General features: G+C 43.4%; 1 protein-coding gene across 1 annotated transcript in view; it reads right to left on the reverse strand.

The window, feature by feature from the left end:
- ETS1 (ETS proto-oncogene 1, transcription factor) overlaps nt 1–22,028 on the reverse strand; it is a 129,253-nt gene that overhangs the window by 99,918 nt on the left and 7,307 nt on the right. Inside the window, exon 2 of the mRNA XM_055273703.1 lies at nt 14,953–15,035. Within this exon, the coding sequence (XP_055129678.1) occupies nt 14,953–15,021 (69 nt within the window). The 5' untranslated portion in view covers nt 15,022–15,035. The remainder of the gene's footprint in view (nt 1–14,952; nt 15,036–22,028) is intronic.

Consider the following 22,028-nt stretch of genomic DNA (forward strand, 5'->3'; position numbering starts at 1 on the left):
GTTCAGTAAAAATAACAGAAGAGAATACATTGACACAGAGAAAAATGACACTGAACCCAAAATGCAGAAGAAGGTTCCATGCACATGATATCGGACCTGGTGTTCTATAATAGTCATAAAATCATTCAAACTAGAGCTGGATGAAGTTTACTTTGGGGCTGTTTATCTTCCAACTGTGTTAAAGGTACTGAGGATGTAAGTGGGACTCAGTGGAAATGTTGCCAGTTGTGTTGCATCGAAGGCTAACATCCTTAGCCTGCTGTTGCCAGGGGCCTTGATGAGCACTGTGAGAATGTGCAATGGCAGATTTGCCACCTATATGTGTGTGGGGCCAAGAGACAGGGGAACCATCAGCAAGAATACACTACTGAGCATCAGTCAGAAAATGTTTCCTGGCCGGGCACGGTGGCTCACGCCTGTCATCCCAGCACTTCGGGAGGCCGAGGAGGGCATATCACCTGAGGTCAGGAGTTCGAGACCAGCCTGGACAACATGGTGAAACCGTCTCTACTAAAAATACAAAAATTAGCCAGGCATGGTGGTGGGCACCTGTAATCCCAGCTACTAGGGAGACTGAGGCAGGAGAATCACTTGAACCTGGGAGGTGGAGTTTGCAGTGAGCCGAGATCAAGACCATGCCACTGCACTCCAGCCTGGGTGACAGAGCAAGACCCATCTCAAAAAAAAAAAAAAAAAAGAGAGAGAAAAGAAAAGAAAATGTTTCCTTAATTTTGGCTTCGAACCATTTTGCTGGAATGTTATTTAATACTATACTCTTCTGAAGCAGCTACGTTAAATACTTCTTTTGGATTCCCAACAATAAGCAGGTCTTCAACAAAACTTTGAAACTGAATCAATTCAAAACACACTTCCTAGTCTTATAAATCAAGCCTTGTGCTCTCAATATCTATCCTCATCTTTTTCATATTCCCTTACAGCCTTTTTCCAAATTTAATGTCAAGTATCAGAGTTGTAGGAATAGGGTCTTGAGCGAGAAAATTTTGATTCTAAATGCTGTGAAGAAGAACTCTAAGTTACCCACATCTGTCTTCTTTTAGAACAGCATGCATGGTTCGCCAAAAACAAAAGATCCTTGTAAAGTGGTAGTAGGTAGTATGAGTTGGTTCTTATAAGTAGGTAGACAGGTAGTTTGTTCCAGGCCCTGCTAGGGTGGTGGGAACCTAAGAACCTGAATTCGATTTAAAAGTTTGGGTTTTCTCCGCTAAAGAAAAGCAACTTGAAGGCAAGGTGTCATTGGCAAAGAGGGGTTGAAGAAAAGTGATCTGGAGAAAATGTGCAGAGGACAGAGAGAAGGTAGATAATCAGTAAGTAGGTACAGTACAAAATAATGTGGGTCCACACCTGGGTGATCACAGGGTAGCCATATTGTAGGTCAACTCACAGCCTTTGAGTAACAACCATGCACAGAATCAGCTTGATTTTACACGGTTGGTTTTTTTCCTGGAGTCTCTTCTGCCCACAGCTGGGCTCATGGTCAACACGTTTTTTATTTTATAAATGAAACCCTCTGTATATATTTAAGGCATAGTTCCTCTGTAACTGTCCTCCGTGGAGCCACCGGATCCTATTTTTAAGAATGAGAAGGCAATAATGTACAAAACCTACCATTAACCACGAGAATCTTTACCAGGGGATGCTCCTGAGAAGCCTTTCATGGTTTTGTTATCTAGACACCTGCCTGTTCATTAGACATTTCATGAACTGACTTAATAACTATTTCATAGAGTATGAAAATGATATTTTTACTCAAGAGAACCACATCACCAGTTCCAATTCATTATGAAACTGCCTCAGTTGAGGAGGAAAAAAGCAGGTTATTAACAGGTCAGAAATCTGGGCAGCCCAGCCCCCACCTCATTGCTTGAAAAGGCCACCACACCAAACAGGTCCCTGCTTATCGGGCCTCTTCATTGGCATCTTCCTTTCTTGGCTGCAACTGGAGATGAGTCAACAAGATGCAAGCAACACTCCCCATCTCCACCACATGTTTAAGAAAACCATCTGACAGGTTCTCACTCACCCATCCCACAGGTGATTGCCGAAAGGACCTAACAAACATATCACACATCTGTTCAGTGCCCCCTGGAACTCTGCATCAGAGATAGTCTCCTTTTTTTCTTCTTCTTCTTCTGAGATAGAGTCTCACTCTGTTGCCCAGGTTGAAGTGCAGTGGCGCAATCTCAGCTCACTGCAACCTCCGCCTCCTGGGATCAAGTGATTATCCTAACTCAGCCTCCCAAGAACTGGGATTACAGGCATGTGCCACCATGCCCAGCTAATTTTTGTATTTTTAGTAGAGTCGGGGGTTTTATCCTGTTGGCCAGGCTGGTCTTGGATTCCTGACCTCAGGTAATCAGCCTGCCTCGGCCTCCCAAAATGCTGGGATTACAGGCATGAGCCACTGCGCCCGGCTGAGATGGTCACTTTTAATCGTCACAACAATCTTGCGAGATTAGTATTTTCATCTTCATTTTACAGAAGAGCAAACTGAGGTTTTAAGAGGTCAAGTAAATTTCCCAAGGCCATGCAGCTAATAAAATAATGGAGACAGAATTCTAACCCAAGTCTGTTTGATTTCAGATTGTCTTTTCTGCTACGTGCACAACATGCAGCTTGCGTGGCTTAAGTACAAATTTCTCAAGAATGGTGGTTACTGTTCCATAATAGGTACTTAATGAATTATGGCAATGTGCACTCATGGACTAATGTATTTGGTGCACCTAGTCTATGACAAGTATTATGTTAGATGCTAAGAATACAATATAAGCAACAAATAAACCATGGCCTTAGGAGCGTACAGACAAGTAAACAGGAAATTACAGCGAGGGATGTGACAGAATTAAGTACCAATGTGTAGGGGGAGGGGAATAGCAGCAGGGAAGGCTTCCTGGAGGAAGCAGACTAAGGTAATAACTGTAAGATTGAGTAAGATTGGCCCTGAAACATTCGATGAAGGGCCACGTGAGCAAAAGAAGAGGAAGATAATCTATCCAAAGGTAAAAAAGAACATATACAGCTATGTAAGGAGGAATAAGAAAGATTCAGGGAGGTGTTATAGAGAGAGAAAGACGGTGTTGTTTGGAGGTGACAAGCATGAGGAAAAGGTATGCCCTTGGGCAGTGAGGATGGTCGGAGTGGAGGGTAAATAGTAAAACTTCAAGCCGGAGGGCAGGGTAAGACCACAGTGTAGAGAGCCATGCAGGCCAACCGGGAATCTGGCCTCAGGAGAGAGCCACTGGAGGCCGTGCTAGAGGCCTGGGACATGGTGAAGCAATGCCTTCAAGAAAGTCTCATTTGATGGTGCTGTGTGGGACAGACAGGGCAGGGCAAAAGGCAAGGAGGCTGACACAGGTCAGGAGCAGAGCCTTGCCGAGCCACATTGGGAAAAATCAGTAATATTGATCCTGACTTTATTTAAAATTTTGATTTTTTTCTTAATAATGTTTGCATTAATTCTGATTTTTCAAAGACATTACATTAAGATATTATTCAACTTGATTATTGAGTTTGGGGGCACCCCATGTGGGTGCCTCACTCACCTCACTGTAGTCCAGTTCTGAAGAAAGAGTTGGGCCATGGGTGTCGAGGGGAAGAGGAAATAAGAAATATTGGATGTGTGTTAAAGGAAAAATTGACATGATTTTATGACTGATTGGTTATAGGAGATGGAGAGGGAAATCCAGGATGCCACTTAGATTGCTTATGTTTATGTAGTGAAAATGGTGACTCTACGGGACACAAATAAGGAGAGTGGAAGACAATGTTGCCTTTGGTTGAGTTCAGATGGAGTGAGGGCAACTTGGTGGAGGGTCCCTAAGGTGAATGCATGATGGGAGAAGGCAAGAAAGAATCAAGCTAGACCTAGCAGCAAAAAGGATGGAGTTAGAGCATAACTCAAGGAAAATGGCAGTCAGGACAATAAGGGAAAGAATCGAAAGTGGATCTGTAAAGCTGCTGACACTTAAGAGGAGAAACAAGGGGGGAAAAGCACAAGGAAGTACTGGTTGAAGACATAGGAGGAAAAACAAACAGTGTACAGGATCATGGAAGCCAAGAGCAGAGCTTTAAGCACCAGGGGTGGTGAACAAGAGGCCACAAAGAAAAGGGTGGTCTTGGCCGGATGCAGTGGCTCACGCCTATAATCCCGGCACTTTGGGAGGCCAGGAGGCCAAGGCGGGCAGATCACAAGGTCAGGAGTTCAAGACCAGCCTGGCCAACAAGGTGAAACCCCGTCTCTACTAAAAATACAAAAATTAGCCAGGCGTGGTGGTGGGCGCCTATAGTCCCAGTTACTCTGGAGGCTGAGGCAGGAGAATCATTTGAACCCGGGAGGCAGAGGTTGCAGTAAGCCGAGATCATGCCATTGCACTCCAGCCTGGGTGACAGTGTGAGACGCCATCTCAGATAAGAAAAAAGAAAATAAAAGAGTGGTCCCCAGGCAGCCATGGAGGAAGGGGTTCCCCTGGGCATCTTAGGAAAACACACACGTCTTCTCTGCTCGTCACATGCAGTGCTGAGCAGTGGAGGAAACAGCATGGCTCTCCCTGTCCTCTTAGAAAGAGGCTACTAGAGGACATGAGCCCACAGCCTGAATGCTCCACCCATCTAATCCTGGGAATGAAATGAAGCCCCGGAAGCCCGGAAACTAGTTGGACAATAGACACACCTTGGTCCTGCTCTGCTCTGAGGTGAGCCAGCCCTATAGCTACCACCTGGGCTGACCACCACCATCATTCCTGCAAGGAAGCACTCATTGGTTTGTGACCCTTCCCTAGCACCACTTCCCAGTGCTTCAAAGTCAGGAACTTGGATATTGCTAGCCCATTCCCTCCTCCAGTGCCCACGGTCATCTACCTGGAACTGCCTATTCACCTGTCCCCTCCAGCCAGCCACATCTTAAAGCCATTCCTTTTGCTCATAGCTTTCCCTGTCTCCACGCCCCAAAGTCCCCAAAAATTGAAAAACAAACAAACAAACAAAAAGAATAGGAGAATATATTTTTACAACAGCAAATCGTGAACATGAGGATCCTGTGTCTGTGGAGTGGGTGGTCTATTCTTTCGGTCAGCTTCTTTCTTTAGCAGAACAGTCTTCAATGTCCACATGCGATGAGTAACTCCCTAGTTGCTCACCTTCTGTATGTGTTACTTGGAGCCTAAACTCCATAGGAGCAAATCTGTCTTTTCCTTGCTTGACTTCAGAATCCTAGGATTTAGCCTTAGTACAGGGCCATAAACATGTCAGACACTATAGATAGTTCTAGATGCTAGTGCTTTCTAAAAATGTTTTAAACCCAGAAGCCAGGCTGAGTCAACACTGAGTGGATGGGCACTATGATTTGCCACCATGGAGATAGTTTTGTATTATTTTTCTGGGAATGTCATAGATGCTCATGCACTTTAGCAGAAAGACACAAGACTAGAAATCAAGCAGCCTGGGTTCAAGTCCCGCTCTACATCTAAGGAGCTGTGTAACCTCTGGGCGGTTCCTTAACATCTCTGAACCTTTGCTTCCTGAAGAGTTCGGCCTCCATGATCTCCAAGTTCCTTGCCAGCTCTGTGTCATTTTTGCTGATCCATCCACATTCTTTCTCCTGACCTTACGACTGACAACCTTCATTGGATAAACAGCCACACCACAGTGGGCGAGCCTGCAGAGCCAAAAGTTATCAGAGTCATAATGTGGGTCTGTGACATACAATGTACCCTTGAAATGCATGAAAGGTCTTACATTGTTTGTCTTCATTCTCTCCCGAAGCCCTGCTCCAACAGTTTTGTCACCATCTGCCCCACATTTCAGTAGAGAACAGTGAAGCTCAGGAAGAGTCTTGCTGCTGAACAGTTATAGGGGCCCTCACCTGGCAGGTGCTCAATTAAAGTGTGTGCAATACCTAGGCCATTTCTCTGCTTAAACCCTTCCTCCTGGTTGCATGCAGTCGCCCTTGTGCGACTCCATGCACTTCTGATAAAGTCTGACTTCCTCATCCTCAGAAGACGCTTTAGCACCTCCGTACCCTGCCAACCACCTTACAGATAGGCTGTTTGGCAATGGTGAGGAATAGTTTTAGTCAGAGGGTATTTGGCCTCAGAAGCACATGGGCAAGGGCGTGGTTTCTGGGGCACATCTGTTCAGAGGGTACGTTTGTTCTGCTCCCTTGAGAGGTAAAAGGGAAGGAGGCAAACAGAACCACTCCCCAGCTCTCCGGAGTTTGCTGATCAAGCCTGAGGGTGGTGAGGGGGTGCAGCCACCAGGAGAAGCAGGAACAGACAAAATAGGAAACTCTCAAAGGGCAATTTAATTTTAGACTCACGGCCAGGAAATTCTTTTTAAAACAATAAGAGTAATGGGCTTGGGCCTTGGTGAAAGTGCAGGCCTGACACGCTGCAGATTTCTGCAGAAAAAATTCTGAAGCACAGAGGGTTGTAGAGAAGGGGACGTCTAATTATGATCTTAATGCAAAGCTGTGCTTAGCTTCCCTAGGGACCCCCTGGGGAAGCACACAAAGTCGGCGGTAGTGCAGCCAACACCAACACTACAACTCATACCAGCCTGAGACCAGGACAGCCTCCACTCACAGCCAACACTCGCTGAAACAGGCTGAAGGACAGGGAGGGGGTGGAACTTGAGACCACAGTCCTGGGGACCTGCAGTTGACACTCTCTTGCTGAGAGGTCTTAGGTGAGAGACATTTTATTTGTCAGCTTCTAGATCTGCAGGTTTCGAGTTGCCCCTGGCTTAGCATGAAGCCTTCAGACGCCCAGTGGTACCATGGGTGACAGCTTTAGGCATCTTGTGGTATGGAGATGGAGGCTGAGGCTGACTCAAAACCTTGTTATGGACATGGTTGGTAGAACTTGCCATGACCAGAAGACTATCCAGTAATTTCAATTTGCTCAGCAATCTACACAATGGAGTTTGGGTTTTTTGTTTTGTTTTGTTTTGTTTTTTCCAGAATCAGGAAAAACTAATTTTTCACAAACAAGGCATATAAATACGTGAATGAAAATACATTATAAGTTCTTACATATCACCAAATATCAAATAAATAAATACATAAAATGAACGTGTTTGTAGGGAGTTATTATGGATGTGTCCCCCCAAATTTATAAGTTGAAATGTAAAACACCAATGTGATAATATTAACAGGCGGAGGCATTATGAAGTGAGTAAGTTGTCAGGGCAAAGCCCTCAAGGATGGGACTAGGGCCCTTGAAAAGGACTTGAAGGTGTGGATTTGGCCACTTCCCTCCCTTCCACCACTGAGGACACAGCGTTCATCCCCTCTAGAGAATGCAGCAGGAAGGGTCCATCTTGGAAGCTGAGATGGGACTCTCACCAGACACAGAGCCTGCCAATGCCTTGATCTTGAACATTCCAGCATCCAGAACTGTGAGCAATAAATTTCTATTCTTTTTGAATTACCCAGTCTCAGGTATTTTGTTACAGCAGCACTAATGGACCAAGACAGGAGTGCTATAACAAAATACCTGAGGAAACTCCAGTAATTCATTTAACCTCTTAGGATCTGAATTTCCTGATATTGAAGATGCTCTTTACATTGCGGTCTGACTCTGAAATTCTCTAGCTTGTGATGATTGAACCTAGTAGCTTAGAGAAGCCCCGCAGTTCAAGATGCTGGAAAAATATAGGTTTTCTTTTTTCCTTCAATTTCTATGACAACCATCAAGAGTTATGAGCATAAATAATTTCCCTAAACACTATGTTTCAGCAGTCTCATTCCCACTTAGGTTTTAAATTTCTTTTTGTGGATTCCCAATTCTCTAATCCCAAATAATTTGTCCACTGCTCTCCAGGATTCCCAGAGAGAAGGAAAGGATGTCTGCACTAGGCATCGTGGTAGCAAGCACAATCACTGCATAAGAAGCGCAGGGACAGCAGAGTGACCCTTCTGTGAACACATCCAGTGGCTGGAGTCCGGAGGCCTGTGGGCTGGAAGTGAGTGTGCCAACAGCCAGAGCCCTGGGTAAGAAGGGAACTGCATCCCAAGGAGGCCCAATTAAACTGCAATTACTCAAGATAAGAAAACGAGGTCTATTTACACAATGGGGTTGTAAACCACCGGCCATGACAAGAGAACTTTGATCTGGTGGCAAGGGAGCTGTTTCTCATGCAGGGCAGTGATGAAACAAAGAGGTTTCCCAATGAGGATGTCTCCATCTTCACCCCAGTAGCCCCATCTTCTTCTGACAACACCCTCGTATGGACAAGTGGAAATCCTCACCCCTTCCCAGCCCCAGTATCCATCGAACACAATCAAAAAGTCAAGAACAGAAAGAGAAAAGATAGTGACTAAAAGGGAAAGAGAATTGACGGAGGTCATCTTTGCGGAGGCGTTTGACAAGCTTGTTCTCACTGAACCTTCACAATGACCTTCCACGTACCTTATACCATGCCTGTTTTACAGATGAAGACACTGTGGTTCAGAGGAGGTAAGTAATTTGCCCAAGATCAAATAGCTAAAGAGTACCAGACAGGGCTGGGCGCGGTGGCTCACACTTGTAATCCCAGCACTTTGGGAGGCCGAGGTGGGCGGATCACGAGGTCAGGAGATCAAGACCATCCTGGCTAACATGGTGAAACCCCATCTCTACGAAAAATACAAAAAATTAGCCAGGCGCAGTGGCAGGCGCCTGTAGTCCCAGCTACTTTGGAGGCTGAGGCAGGAGAATGGCGTGAACCCCGGGAGGCCGAGATCACGCCACTGCACTCCAGCCTGGGAGACAGAGCGAGACTCCATCTCAAAAAAAAAAAAAAAAAAAAAATAAGTACCAGACAGAACTTAATCCAGGTCTTTCTGATTCTAAAGCCCAAGTGCTTTCCACTAGAATTTGGCTGGGACCCATTCCACAGCTGCCTGGACCAGGAGTAAAGGCTCTATCTCATGTCTGGTGTCAAGGAGACAGTGTAAGGTGGGTTGACTTCTGCCTCACCAGAGGGCCTGAAGGTGGAAATAGAGTTCTGTGTATCAATCAACCAGTCGATCAATCAATTATGGAAGGAAGAAAGAAAATGTACAAAAGAGGAATTGCCCAAAAGTCTCTGTGACAGGGAGCTGCTCTGAGGGCCGTGGTTAATTTGGAGCTCTTTTTCTGCAATGGACTTAGCTAAGCCTCATGGCAGGACTACCCTCTATGATGGCACCAACTAGAGATTCAGCTGACCCCCAGGTACCCAAATCCCACTGGAACTGCACAGGAAGGACGGAGGCCAATGCCCAGAGCTGGCAATGACTGACAGCCTCCCTGGGGTCCCTCCCAAGGTGACATCCAGCATGAACTCAGGCTTATTTCCAGTGCCCTGTTCATTCAGTGCTCGTACATCTGCAATATCCTTGATTTTACAATATTTTATTCTGTATAATGAAAGAAATTAAGTGTCTAATAAATGGGATCCAATTTATACAACATTGAAGGCTTTCATGGCATAAATTCACAAATCAAAACACGGTCTTTTGCTGGACAGTTTCTGAACGCCTGTTTTCATTGAAACAACAGAGGGACCATGTTTTAAGAGAAACACATTTGATCTAGGGAGAGTGAAAGAGTGGCAAGTGTTTTGATTTTTGTTTTTTGTTTTTGTTTTTTTTTTGAGACAGAGTCTCACTCTGTTGCTTAGGCTGGAGTGCAGTGGCGTGCTCTCGGCTCACTGCAACCTCCGCCTCCTGGGTTCAAGCGATTCTCCTGTCTCAGCCTCCTGAGTAGCTGGAATTACAGGCGTCCGATACCACACCCGGCTAATTTTTTTGTATTTTTAGTAGAGACAGGGTTTTATCATGTTGGCCAGGCTGGTCTCGAACTCCTGACCTCAGGTAATCCACCTGTCTCGGCCTCCTAAAGTGCTGGGATTACAGGCGTGAACCACCGCGGCCAGCCAAGAGTGAGCAGTTTTTAGTACAGTTACTTCACCCTCAAATTACCAGGGATGTCCCCTAAGCCCAGAGTCTTATCATAGGAAATTCTGGCACTTGGGGATATGTAGTTATCCTCTTGGGCATAGGTGCCTTCCCTGAGGTCGAGCACAGTGGGCCACTCCTGCCCGAGCATGTTGTTCTATCCCCCAAAGTCTGTGGCTCTGGGGGGAGGTGAGTGGGCAGTTCCTTTCCTCTGTACAGCCCAAGGTGTTTCCTAAAGCCCACATGGCCAAAGGGGTCACTAATCCCCCAGGAACACTCTGCACATCCTCCTTGCCAGTGAGACAGCCCAGGCTGGGCCATGTTTAGTCAAAACTGAGAGCAGCCCAGCCCGCTCATTCCCGCCACTCTCAGCTGGGCCAGCACAGTGCTGTGAAGGGGAGGATGACGCATGAGAGGACAAAAGTACTGGGCTTGCAAGGGACTTCCAGGCTCACAGCGGGCTTGGGCTTGCAGAGGCAGCATAACAGGAAGAAGCACTTCCTCCCCATGGATGAAAGGGTCCCTGACACACAGCCCATAGAAGTACCTGGAAAGGTCATCCCTCCCACACAATGGCCAGGCAACTTCCCAAAGTGTTGTTTCTCCACCTCCCCACTGTGACATCACCTCATTCATTATGGCCTCCTGAAGGGCTGACCTTACACGTGGAGAAACCATGAGTCCTGCTTTTGAGCAACTGACGCTGAGGCAGAGAATGTGAATTCTGTGCAAAACCGTGATTACCTGAGGCTGGCATGGATTTTGACCACTGTGGCTCCCATGATTTCCAAGCATTCTTCCACAGCAAATGACCAGATAACATTAATGTGACCTCTAATTTACAAGCAAGGACTCCAAGACTTAGTTATCTTTAGGCGCTAGAAAATATTGACATCCTATTTTAGAAGAGATTGTTTCTTGGCCAACTAATGCAGCATGCTAAATAAGAGCCCCTCGGAGCAGGAACACAGTCTCACTTTCTTTCCTTAGATGTCCCTTTCTAAAGCAATAATTTACTAGTTACCAAGACCTGCTTAGAGCAGTCTGTACACACAGTCCCATTCTGCTTTCAAGCTTGATCTGTGGCTACTCTAGACCAGGTTTCTCAACCTCAGCACTATCAGAATTGGGGGATGGATAATTGTTTGTCATAGGGGGCTGTCTTGTGTACTAGTGGATGTTTAGTTACATCCCTGGCTGCTACTCTGATGGCAGGAGCACCTCCTAAATTTTAACAACGAGACACATCTCCAGGCATTGCCAAATATCCTTTTGGGGGGCAAAAGCACCCCGTACTGAAAACCCCCGTACTCTCATGGTTTTCTTTTCACTCTGAATTTACCATACATGGGACAGAGTTTCCTTTTTTTTTTTGGTGTGTCAGACTAACTAAATCAGAGACTAGGGCACCAGGTAGGAGGACTTGGATTATTGAATTAAGCACCATGGGTTGAGCTCTAGACAGGGAGGCTCCAACAGAACTGAGAAGACACTGGTTGCCTGGGGCTCTGACTTTCTTATCTAGGAAAGTTAATGAAGCTGTGCTTACCCCTCCAGGGTATCTTAGATTGCAACTGAATGTGAGGTTTGTTTGCTGGTGTCTGTAGTGCCAATGTCCTAAGGTTATATTTTGTAGACAATTTACAGATTCTCTGTTTATTACAGCCCAATCTAAAGTTAGAAGTTATGGTTTGAGCTGGCTTATTGAACTTGAGTTTATACTAATAAGTGTTACTTACTTCTTAATTTTTATTAGAGAAAGAGTATGTAAAAAACATTAAAGGGCTTCTTTGCTTGCTCTGGAAGGTTGCCTAAATCGTTTCAGGGACAGAGCAACTGAGGCCCAGAGAGAAGTTAGGAGTGCAAGTGCAAGAACAATAATTCAGCAGCTCTTTTGTGCAACCTTCTGCTTTTACCCAAGCAACTTTGAACTTTGTAGTGAAAAGGATCTCACATGTTAATGTTTTTCAGATATGGCTGTCATGGGTGGGAGTAAATGGGTTATTTGGTTTGAAACCAGTGGAAGCCATTCAAAATTTATTTAAAATATCCAGGGTGTTCAATTGCAGGGAGGTGTCTTTAGTTGAAATTATGCACTTAGAGTTATTTGGTTTGGGATTTTTTTATTCTCCTACAATTTTGAGATACCCTGTCTAGGATGACATTATATTATATCTGCAACTTTTATACTTATAATAGGCTTTTTGTTTCGGTGTCTAAACTAAATACATATTTGTGTGACATTTCTTTCTTTTTTTTTTTTTTTTTTAGATGGAGTCTCACTCTGTCACCCAGGCTGGAGTGTGCAATGGCACAATTTCAGCTCACTGCAACCTCCACCTCCTGGGTTCAAGTGATTCTCATGCCACAGCCTCCTGAGTAGCTGAGATTACAGGCATGTGCCACCACACCCGGCTAATTTTTTTTTGTATTTTTAGTAGAGATGGGGTTTCATCATGTTGGCCAGGCTGGTCTCAAACTCCTGACCTCAACTGATCCGCCCGCCTCAGCCTCCCAAAGTGCCAGGATTACAGGTGTGAACCACTGAGCCCAGCCATGGCATTTCATTCTTAGCCAAAATATTAATCTGTTTTAATGTGATTATAATACCTGTAAATAGAATTAACATGGACTGGCTTTTAAATCTTGTTTTTCAAGTCAATGACACATTTTGCCCTGAAATCACAATATCATTATTTATTTTAACAAATTTCTACAATATCATCTTTAAGGAAATTTTAATGTCATTTGTGTTAACTTTAAATGATGACCTCTATGTGAGGAACAGGAGGAGGAGCCCTTTTCTGGCAACTTCTTCAGCCCTCGATATGATCTTAAACTGCAAGCCCTTTGGCAGTCGCTACTAAGCAAACTCGAGTGACTCCTTGCCTGGACTTGTCGTGTAGTGGCGTGTTGGGGAGGGGGCAGTTTAAACATACTTCTGATATATATTATCGTCTAAATCTTTTTCTGCTTCTAATTTTTTGTAAAAGTAAACAGTGCTTACATGAACACAGAAGCCATTTTAAAAAGAAGAAAAATGTGGTAAAAACACCTACTGAAGAGAGATGTCTCAACCATCCTTAAAATGTGTCTTTTCCCTTGAACATAGAATAGCTACTGAGAGATTTTTTTTTTTTTTTTTTAATGCTAAAAAAGGAACTTCAGCCTGGGCACGGTGGCTCACGCTTGTAATCCCAGCACTTTGGGAGGCCGAGGCAGGCGGATCACGAGGTCAGGAGATCGAGACCACGGTGAAGCCCCGTCTCTACTAAAAATACAAAAAATTAGCCGGGCGTGGTGGCTGGCGCCTGTAGTCCCAGCTACTGGGGAGGCTGAGGCAGGAGAATGGCGTGAACCCAGGAGGCGGAGCTTGCAGTGGGCTGAGATCGCGCCACTGCACTTCAGCCTGGGTGACAGAGCAAGACTCTGTCTAAAAAAAAAAAAGAACTTCAAACAATTCAGGTCTTTTAATATACAATTACAGTGAGAGGTCATAGTTTAATCAGTGGTAAAAACTGTACAGAATCTCTGGCAAGACAGAGTCAAAGACAAGTCAGAAATGCGTTCTTATTTATTGGTGTTAATTCAGATCCATAAATGTACTGGGAAAAGTTAATAATAATAATAACAATATAATAGGTTTATTATATTGCCGCTGGGCTCAGTGCCTCACGCCTGTAATCCCAGCACTTTGGGAGGCCGAGGTGGGTGGATCACCTGAGGTCAGGAGTTTGAGACCAGCCTGGCCAACATGGTGAAACTCTGTCTCTACTAAAAATAAAAAAAATTAGCTGGGCATGGTGGTGGGCACCTGTAATCCCAGCCACTCGGGAGGCTGAGGCAGGAGAATCACTTGAACCCAGGAGGCACAGGTTGCAGTGAGCAGAGATCAAACCACTGCACTCCAGTCTGGGCAACAGAGTGAGACTCCATCTCAAAGAAAGATCACTTGAGGTCATGAGTTAAAGACCAGCCTGGCCAACATGGTGAAGCCCCTTCTCTACTAAAAATACAAAAATTAGCCAGGCGTGGTGGTGCAGGTCTGTAATCCCAGCTACTTGGGAGGCTAAGGCAGGATAATTGCTTGAACCCAGAAGATGGAGGCTGGAGTGAGCCAAGATTGTGCCACTGCACTCCAGCCTGAGTGACAGAGGGAGACTCTGTCTCAAAAAAAAAAAAAAAAGAAAGAAAGAAAAAGAAAAAAATAAATAAAATAAACTTAGCTGTCCGTATTTCACTATAAGTAAAAAAAAAAAAAAAAAAAAAAAAAAAAAAAAAAAATTCAACATTTATGATGGCTATCTTTGGATAAAAATGTAACAGAATTTAGAAAGAATAATTAATGACACAGCTGCTGATATTAGTTTCTTTTAATACTGGAACTGATCAATGGCAACATTATAAGATCCCTCACACAATACATTTTCGAGAGATTTGTCAAAGCATTTGTATTGATCAGCATATAGCTTGGGCAAGGATCTTCTTACCTATGAACAAAAAACTTTATCCTGTCCTATTTTAAAGTTTCTTTGTCCCCTCTTATTCTAGGATTTATGAAATTTTTCCATAAACTTATTGTCATATTCCATTTTCACTTTTAAAGTCTGTGATTAGAAAACTCGCATTATTGACTTTTTATGTCCGAGGCCATAAGTAAGTTCAATTATAATATGTATAGGAATAAGGTACATCAATATGTAAAAAATCTTCATCAAATGAACTGAGCAGTGAAAATCAACTGGCTTTAAATGTTCATCATATTTGAGTCATTTCTCTCAAACTCAAACATACTAAAACTTCTTCAGCAAATCCATCAGTATTTGGTTTTCTTTTATATGCTGATAAAAGCATAGGTAATCTTACAATTGAGATCCTCCAAAAGATTCAAAGCTGATTCGAAACTCGGAGTTCAGGTTCCTGGCTTCTCTGTCTATTGGGGGTCAGGATACAGGAAGCACAGGGAGGAGGGGAGAAGGTCGTGTGGGCAAAGGGGTGGGGAAGGGGCCACCACTCACCACCACTGCAGGACGAGCCGCTGAGTAAGGGATGGGGCTGCTCCCAGCAGAATCCACAAAGTAGCTCATTTTGCTCTCAGCACCTGTGTGAGAGAAGGCATTCGCTGAGCCTCTGGATGCTCACAGGTTTGTGGATTAGAATCCACAGGGAAGACACGAACCTTAGAACTAAAAGTCTCCTTAGGAAACAACCAGTTCACTTCTTTGCATGGTGGGGAAAGCAATGGAAATTCAGAAAGATCAGTGACTAACCCCAGCACCGGTAAGAGCAGACCTCAGACAGAACCAGTTCCCTGGTTGCAAGGTATCATGGATAACAGACCATGTCTACACACTGCAGACAACAAGCAGTAAACCAGTGCACAAGAGGCACATTTTTGTAGGGTTTCTGGGCAGCAACCAGTTCTTGTGTGTTTCCCCCACCCACAACCAGGCCTGGCAGATAAGTAGGCATACAATACACAGTTGTGGCATAAATTAATTGATAAAGGAATAAACAGAGAAAGGATTGGAGAAAGGAAGGATGGAAAAAGCTCTCCTGAAGAGGTATGTCACAGAGTACCCCAAGAAACAGAAAAACAGAGAGAAACCCTGCAAAAGGGATTGAACATTATTGATCTTGAAAAAAGGAGAAGGGCTATTAAATAACCCTTGTTGAGAGCTATTTTCTACATTGGAAGTCTGAGTGACTAGAATGCTTGAGCAATTTTCTGGCTGAAGGGATTTTCCAGCTAGCTACTGGTCATCATTATATATCGAACATCTCTGTTGACCTAAATACTTTTGAAAGTGCATTACACACTTTCATAAACTTAAGACTATGCATTTAAAAAGTCATTCTTGAATAATCTCGAAGATTAAATTCCTAGGCATACCACTCAGAGGCCAAATTCTTATTGTTAGGAAGTGACGCTTTAACTTCACTGCTTTCCAGTTTGTATTTGTCTGCCCTTTTCCTTAATTCTACATTTAAAGCAACTGATACATTTCAAGAAAAATCAAGTACTAAGAAATGTCTTATGTTCAATTTGCAGTTTGGTTCACCATCTTGATCCCTTCTTTCATATGAAATGTATTTAAATGTTTAAATGATATAGTTAAACAGTCTTGGCAATATAAAACTATACTGCCTAAGGGCTACAACCACAAAGCTACTAATATCATATGGTTAAGGGATGTAAGCTACAAACCTCCTGAAGACATAACTTATCCTAGAAGTATCCTTTGTGTTTTTAACTAAAACTTTGCCTTTTTCTTATGTCTTTTCTTTCAAATGTAGAATGCAGTCAAAATAACATTCATTTTAAAAAATTAACTAAGGGTCTGGATAGCTAGACTATGTTAATCAAGACGTTGTCCTTTAGTTTTTTAGGAAATTGATCTCCACTACAGCAAAACCACCCCAGGAAGAGCTCCTCATTGGTGAAGATGAATAGTAGGAAAAGCTCAAAGTACCCTATGCCAGGGACATTGTTAACATCTGCATCAGGGATCACTACTCAGTGTTTGTTTCCAAGAACAGTGAGTACCTATGATGGGTCCGACTCTGTACTAGGCACTGAGCATGAACTAAGAGTAAGATGCATGTCACCTGGTTTAGGTATGCCTGTCCTGACCATACACTGTGAGGATCATCTCACTGAGCTCCATGGCTCCTTTCCCACCAAAGCGTTCCTCATTTTTACTCTTAGAATCAAGTTTTAAAGTCCTGATGAATCATCATCAAACCATATATCCCACTTCAAAGTTTTTGATCTACTTTGAGATCTTTGGATGAGACATAAAAGTTAACAACATTGATTGTGTCATACTGATAATGGCTTAACCACAATCAAATTCCCTAGGGAAATGTTGATCATCCCTCCAGGGTCCTGCAGGGCAACTAATACCTTTTAGAAATGAATGCTTTTTGGAATTCCCCCCAGTGGTGTGGGAATGCTGTTTCATGTAAATATTCCACCCTCTGATTTCCTCCAAAAAAAGCCCCAAGGATCTCCTGAGTCCTCCCAGACCTCAGTTACAGTAGTCTCCCCTTACCCAAATAGGATTTGTTCCAAAACCCTCCAGTGGAGGCCTGAAACCTCAGATAGTACAGAACCCCATACATACTATGTGTTTTCCTATACATACACGCCTATGATAAAGTTTAACTTATACATTAGACGCAGTAAGAGATTAACAACAATAATACATGAATAGAACAATTAATATACTGTGATAAAAGTTATTGAATGTGGTTTCTCTCTCTCTCTCTCTCTCTCAAAATATCTTACTGTACTGTACTCACCTATTTTCAGACCTTGGTTGAGGGAGAGTAACTGAAGCCTCAGAAATCAAAACCACAGTTAAGGGAGTACGAGTGTATTCATCCAACAATCATGTAATAGGCCTCCTTTGTTAGTGGCTTGTTTATTCATTTGGTAAATAAGCACTATGCACCTACTATGTGCCAGGCACGGCCCTGGGCACTTGAAACACACCAGTAGATAAGGATTCCTGACCTCACAGCCCTTAGGTTCTATCAGACTCAGGAAAAAGCTGAGAAAGACAGGGTCTCTATATCTTCAGGCAGTGGAACCGACAGGCTCACATCTAACTATAGCATAATGTGATGAGTAGTTGGCCAACAATATGGAAAAAGAAATAGGAAGCAGTCAGTTCTGCTGGGTGCAGGGAATAGGAAATTGTGAAAGATTGCATAGAGCGAGGTGTAACCACATGGCCCTATAAATCATCCCTAGAGTCCCACAAGCAGCAAAGGACCTTCACCTTTCAAATGCCTATTTTACTTACATATTTCTAAGAGAAAGGACTTTTGGAATTGGCAGCCACATCCTGAAGCCCAGCTCAAAGATACCAAGGGTTTCTGTCTGCCGGCCAGACAACACTCCCCCTCATAGCAACACTCCTGGAAAAGGGGTCAGTGGAAATATGTTTTCTCTTCTCATTGACAGAGTGAGGGAGGAAAGCTCTGGCCCAACATCTGGTGCACTCTGTGCTGGACCGTATTCTTGAAGCTATGACTGTATGAATGACACTTCCCTTGGGGAAAAGCCCTTTGCCCAGAGAGGAAACTGACAAGAGGGAGTTGCCAGAGCTCTCAAAGGCTCTCGTCTCAGGAAATAACTCTCGGACAGAAATGGATTTTGCTGCTTTATTATTTTTTCGGAGAAAGAAAAAAAGAACCCGCCCTTTTTCCACTTGTAGATTGTGACACAGAACAGCTGCTAGAGACGTAAACCTTCTCAGAAGAAGTAAATGAAGTGTTTAGGTCGTTTTTTTAGTAGCGTTTGTTTTTTTTCTTTTTTGGCTTTTTGGCAAAAGAGAATTCCCTCCCACAAGACAAGTGCTTGAACATCAGCTGCACCAACCTTTTTCTTAGCATTGCACACGTTTATTGCATAAATACAAAGCAACTGGCATCTGAAGATTTACTCCCCAGCCAAGAAGCATCCATGAGACCTGTTTGGGGGCAAAAATGATTTGGATGCTTGGTAACAGAGGGTCTTGCAGAGCTGAGTTTATTTTTCTTGAAAAGGACCTGCGCCACCTGAGGTGCAGGATAAGTGGGTCAGAAAGGAGGCTGCCCTGCTCTGGACTGTGGCTTGCTGTGCCCCCCTATGCTCCCTCCCACCTCTCCAGCCCCCTCTCGCCGTGACCCCTGCACCCTCCACTGCAACGTGGAATTCTGTTGTTTTCTTAGGCACGCGGTGCCAGGTCTCACACTCCTGCCCTTTCTCATGTTAACCCCTCTTTTAGGAATGCCCATCCACCCTCAAGATGAGTGAACCCTGCTTCCTCAGGGTTTTAGGCTCAGCTCAGAGGTTATTGCAGCCTGGAATCCTTCCTGAGCCAGCCTTCACCCCAGCCAGGGCTAGCGGTTCCTTGCTCATGTTCCCAAAGTGTATTTCTATCACAGTGCATATCACATTGTTTTATAACCATCTGTTTCTGTTTGTCTTTCCCGCTAAATTCTGAGCTACTTGAAGGCAGGCACCATGCCTTTTTCATTTTTGTCTTCAGCACTTAAGACAGACCATAGGGCATAATGGAAAGTCATTGTTTTTTTAAATCAGTGAATGAAAAAATGAATGAATTGGTCTCACAAGACTAAAAATGTAAGAGGTAGCTCAGATGTGAATATATTTGTTCCTCAAAATAGAGAATCTGAATAGATTGCAGGTCTAGATAAAGAACCACTTGAAATAATCAGTTTGTTTCATGATCCATTTCTAAGGGAAAACCATTTTGTTCTGTTCACATAGCTATTTAATGCCACCTCATCTAAGAAGGCTTTTCCCATCACCGCATATGAATAGCAGCGCCTTTCTCCCTACTCTGACACCTAGGTGTTTGTTCATTGTTTTCTCCAAAGTCCACTCTGTTAGAATTTAAGCTCCCCAAGAGGGGAGATTTAGTTTATTTATTCACTCCAGATCCCTGGATCCTAGGCCAGTGTTGGAAAGTAGCTGGCACATAGATAACTGTTAAATACAATAGTGTAAGTTAGAAAACTTGTACACACTCTTTTCGTGTAAACCCCTCTTTTTACAAATGAGGAGAAAGACTAAGGCGATGCTGCTAATTGGCCAAGCTGAGACCAGACTCCTGGTCTTCAGCCTCCTCCTGTGCTTAGAGAAGATGCTTCTCTAGACCCTTTGTTACCCAGCGTCCAAATCATTTTTGCACCCCAACAGGTCTCATGGATGCTTCTTAGCTGGAGAGTAAATCTTCAGATGCCACAGTTGCTTTCTATTTATGCAATAAACGTGTGCAATGCTAAGAAAAAAGTTGGTGCAGCTGATGTTCAAGCAGTTGTCACGTGGGAGGGAATTCTCTTCTGCCAAAAAGCCAAAAAAAAAAAAAGAAAGAGAAGATGCTTCTCTAAGCACCCTCATCACCGTGGATGGCAAGGACAGGAACAAGCATGCGATGGAGAAGACAAAAAAGTCAACACTTTGGCTTATGTGGGTGTCTCATGCCCAAAAAATCATTTTAAAACTATGGTTCTGCTTGATTCTAGAGAGTTCTATTCTTCATAGAGCGAGTGACCACTTCTCCGACTTCCCACCCTCCCCAAGCTGGCAACCCGGCCAGACCTGTAGGCTGTCACTTCCTTTCACCCGAAGCTTGCCAGGGTAGGGCAGGGCAGGTTGAGAGACACAGAATAAAGGAAAAATTAGGGAGGAGAGGGACTGTTCAGGCCAAGGCAGCAGAAGAACAAGAAGTCCCAAAGGAACCAGGCTTGAATCAAGGCTGAATCCAGTTCACATCAACTCTGACCCTGCTTGGCTGTATTTCTAGATAACTTTGACATCAGTTGAGCCTTTTTCATTTGGGGTTATGTATTCCTAAAAGAAAAACTATGCTTTTAGGTAAATACCAAGTAAATTACACTTCAATTTTTTTCTTTTGAAAACAAAATTCTTTTGAAATTAGTAGTTTTTGCCAAACTAATACAAAGTTACCGCAAAAATTAAAATACAAAAAAGTCACAGATGGATATTAGAATCACCTGAAACCTCACCATGTAGAGATAATTATACTAATAATTTGTTCAATATTCTTCTGAGCATTTTTTAATGTATCTAAACGAACATAGATGTCACACACACACACACACACGTGATTACAATTTTACCTTCATGAGATTATTCTCCACATGCTCTTTTGTAACCTGCTTTGTTCACTGACATTTAACATAATGCTTTGGACATTTTTCTCTGTTGATAAATGTGGCTGTCTATCCTAAAGATGATGACTGCCAAGTATTCTATTGTATGTATATATCATACTTTTAATGAGCTTCTTATTACCGTATAATTAATTTGTCCCCAATTCTTTGTCATTATAAAAATTCCTAAAATATTTTACATTCCCACTAAATGCCGAAAAGGAGCATTCTGGGGACAAAGAAAATGTGCATTCCATATTTGAATACATATTGACTAACCTCATTTCATAATAGACAAGCCAAAATTAGACTCCCACTGACAAAGGCATCTCGTTTTAAATTTCCACTTGCCCTCTTGTCTTCATGTTAGTTTCATAGGCAACGAATTATGGTTAAAACATATCCCGGGTATGAAGATGGCACATGAGGAATTCAAAAGCACAATAAACTGTGGCAGAAAATGTAGATTTCTCCCCACTACCCCTCACCCCAGCCTTTCCTCTTTGAAAACTGCAAAATTTGAATAGATTTCCAATGAGCATTTATCCTAATGTCAATAATCTAGGATTCCTATCAATTCAAACAAAAAGCATGTCCTTTTGGCTTGGAATACAGGAGACAAAGAATTTGGCTCATGCCTGTAATTCCAGCAATTTGGGAGGCCGAGGCATGTGGACCACCCAAGGTCAGGAGTTCAAGAGCAGCCTGACAAACATAGTGAAATTCTATCTCTACTAAAAATACAAAATTAGCCAGTTGTGGTGGTGCATGCCTGTAATCCCAGCTATTTGGGAGGCTGAGGCAGAAGAATCACTTGAGCCTCGGAGACAGAGGTTGCAGTGAGCCGAGATCTCGCCAATGCACTCCCGCCGGCAACAAGAGCAAAACTCCATTGCAAAAAAAAAAAAAAAAAAAAAAAAAAAAAAAAAAAAGATTTTGGCATTCAAAACAACTAGCCATGTAAAGAAAACTTGCCCCAAACAACAGCACTTTTGCCAAACTAAAGGCAACACCTGGGCTACCAAGGCAACATCTTAAATCTACAATGTATAGAATTTTAATTTCTTTTTTCTGAATACTATCGAAATGTATTTTTGAAGACTCAGAGTATCTCCTCTTTCAGGAAGCTTTCCCCTCCCCCCTACCCTCTTTGGCAATTGCATGGACCTCCTTGATGCCCCTCCATGGGATTTACTGTAACAATGTAACAAAGTTCATGACACTTCCTGTATCTATGCCTGTTTCTGCTCCTGAATGATGAGTAACTTGAGAGTAAGGATGGTGTCTTTTCAGATGACACATAGTAGCCATGCAACAAGTGTCTGTTTACTAAATGAGGGAAAGTACCTAAAGTACTTGAAACAGAGTTGGTGTGTACAATCCTTGTGCGTCCTGAGCTTAT

The sequence above is a fragment of the Symphalangus syndactylus genome, chromosome 3, assembly GCF_028878055.3.
Source record: "Symphalangus syndactylus isolate Jambi chromosome 3, NHGRI_mSymSyn1-v2.1_pri, whole genome shotgun sequence".
Lineage (NCBI taxonomy): Eukaryota > Metazoa > Chordata > Mammalia > Primates > Hylobatidae > Symphalangus > Symphalangus syndactylus.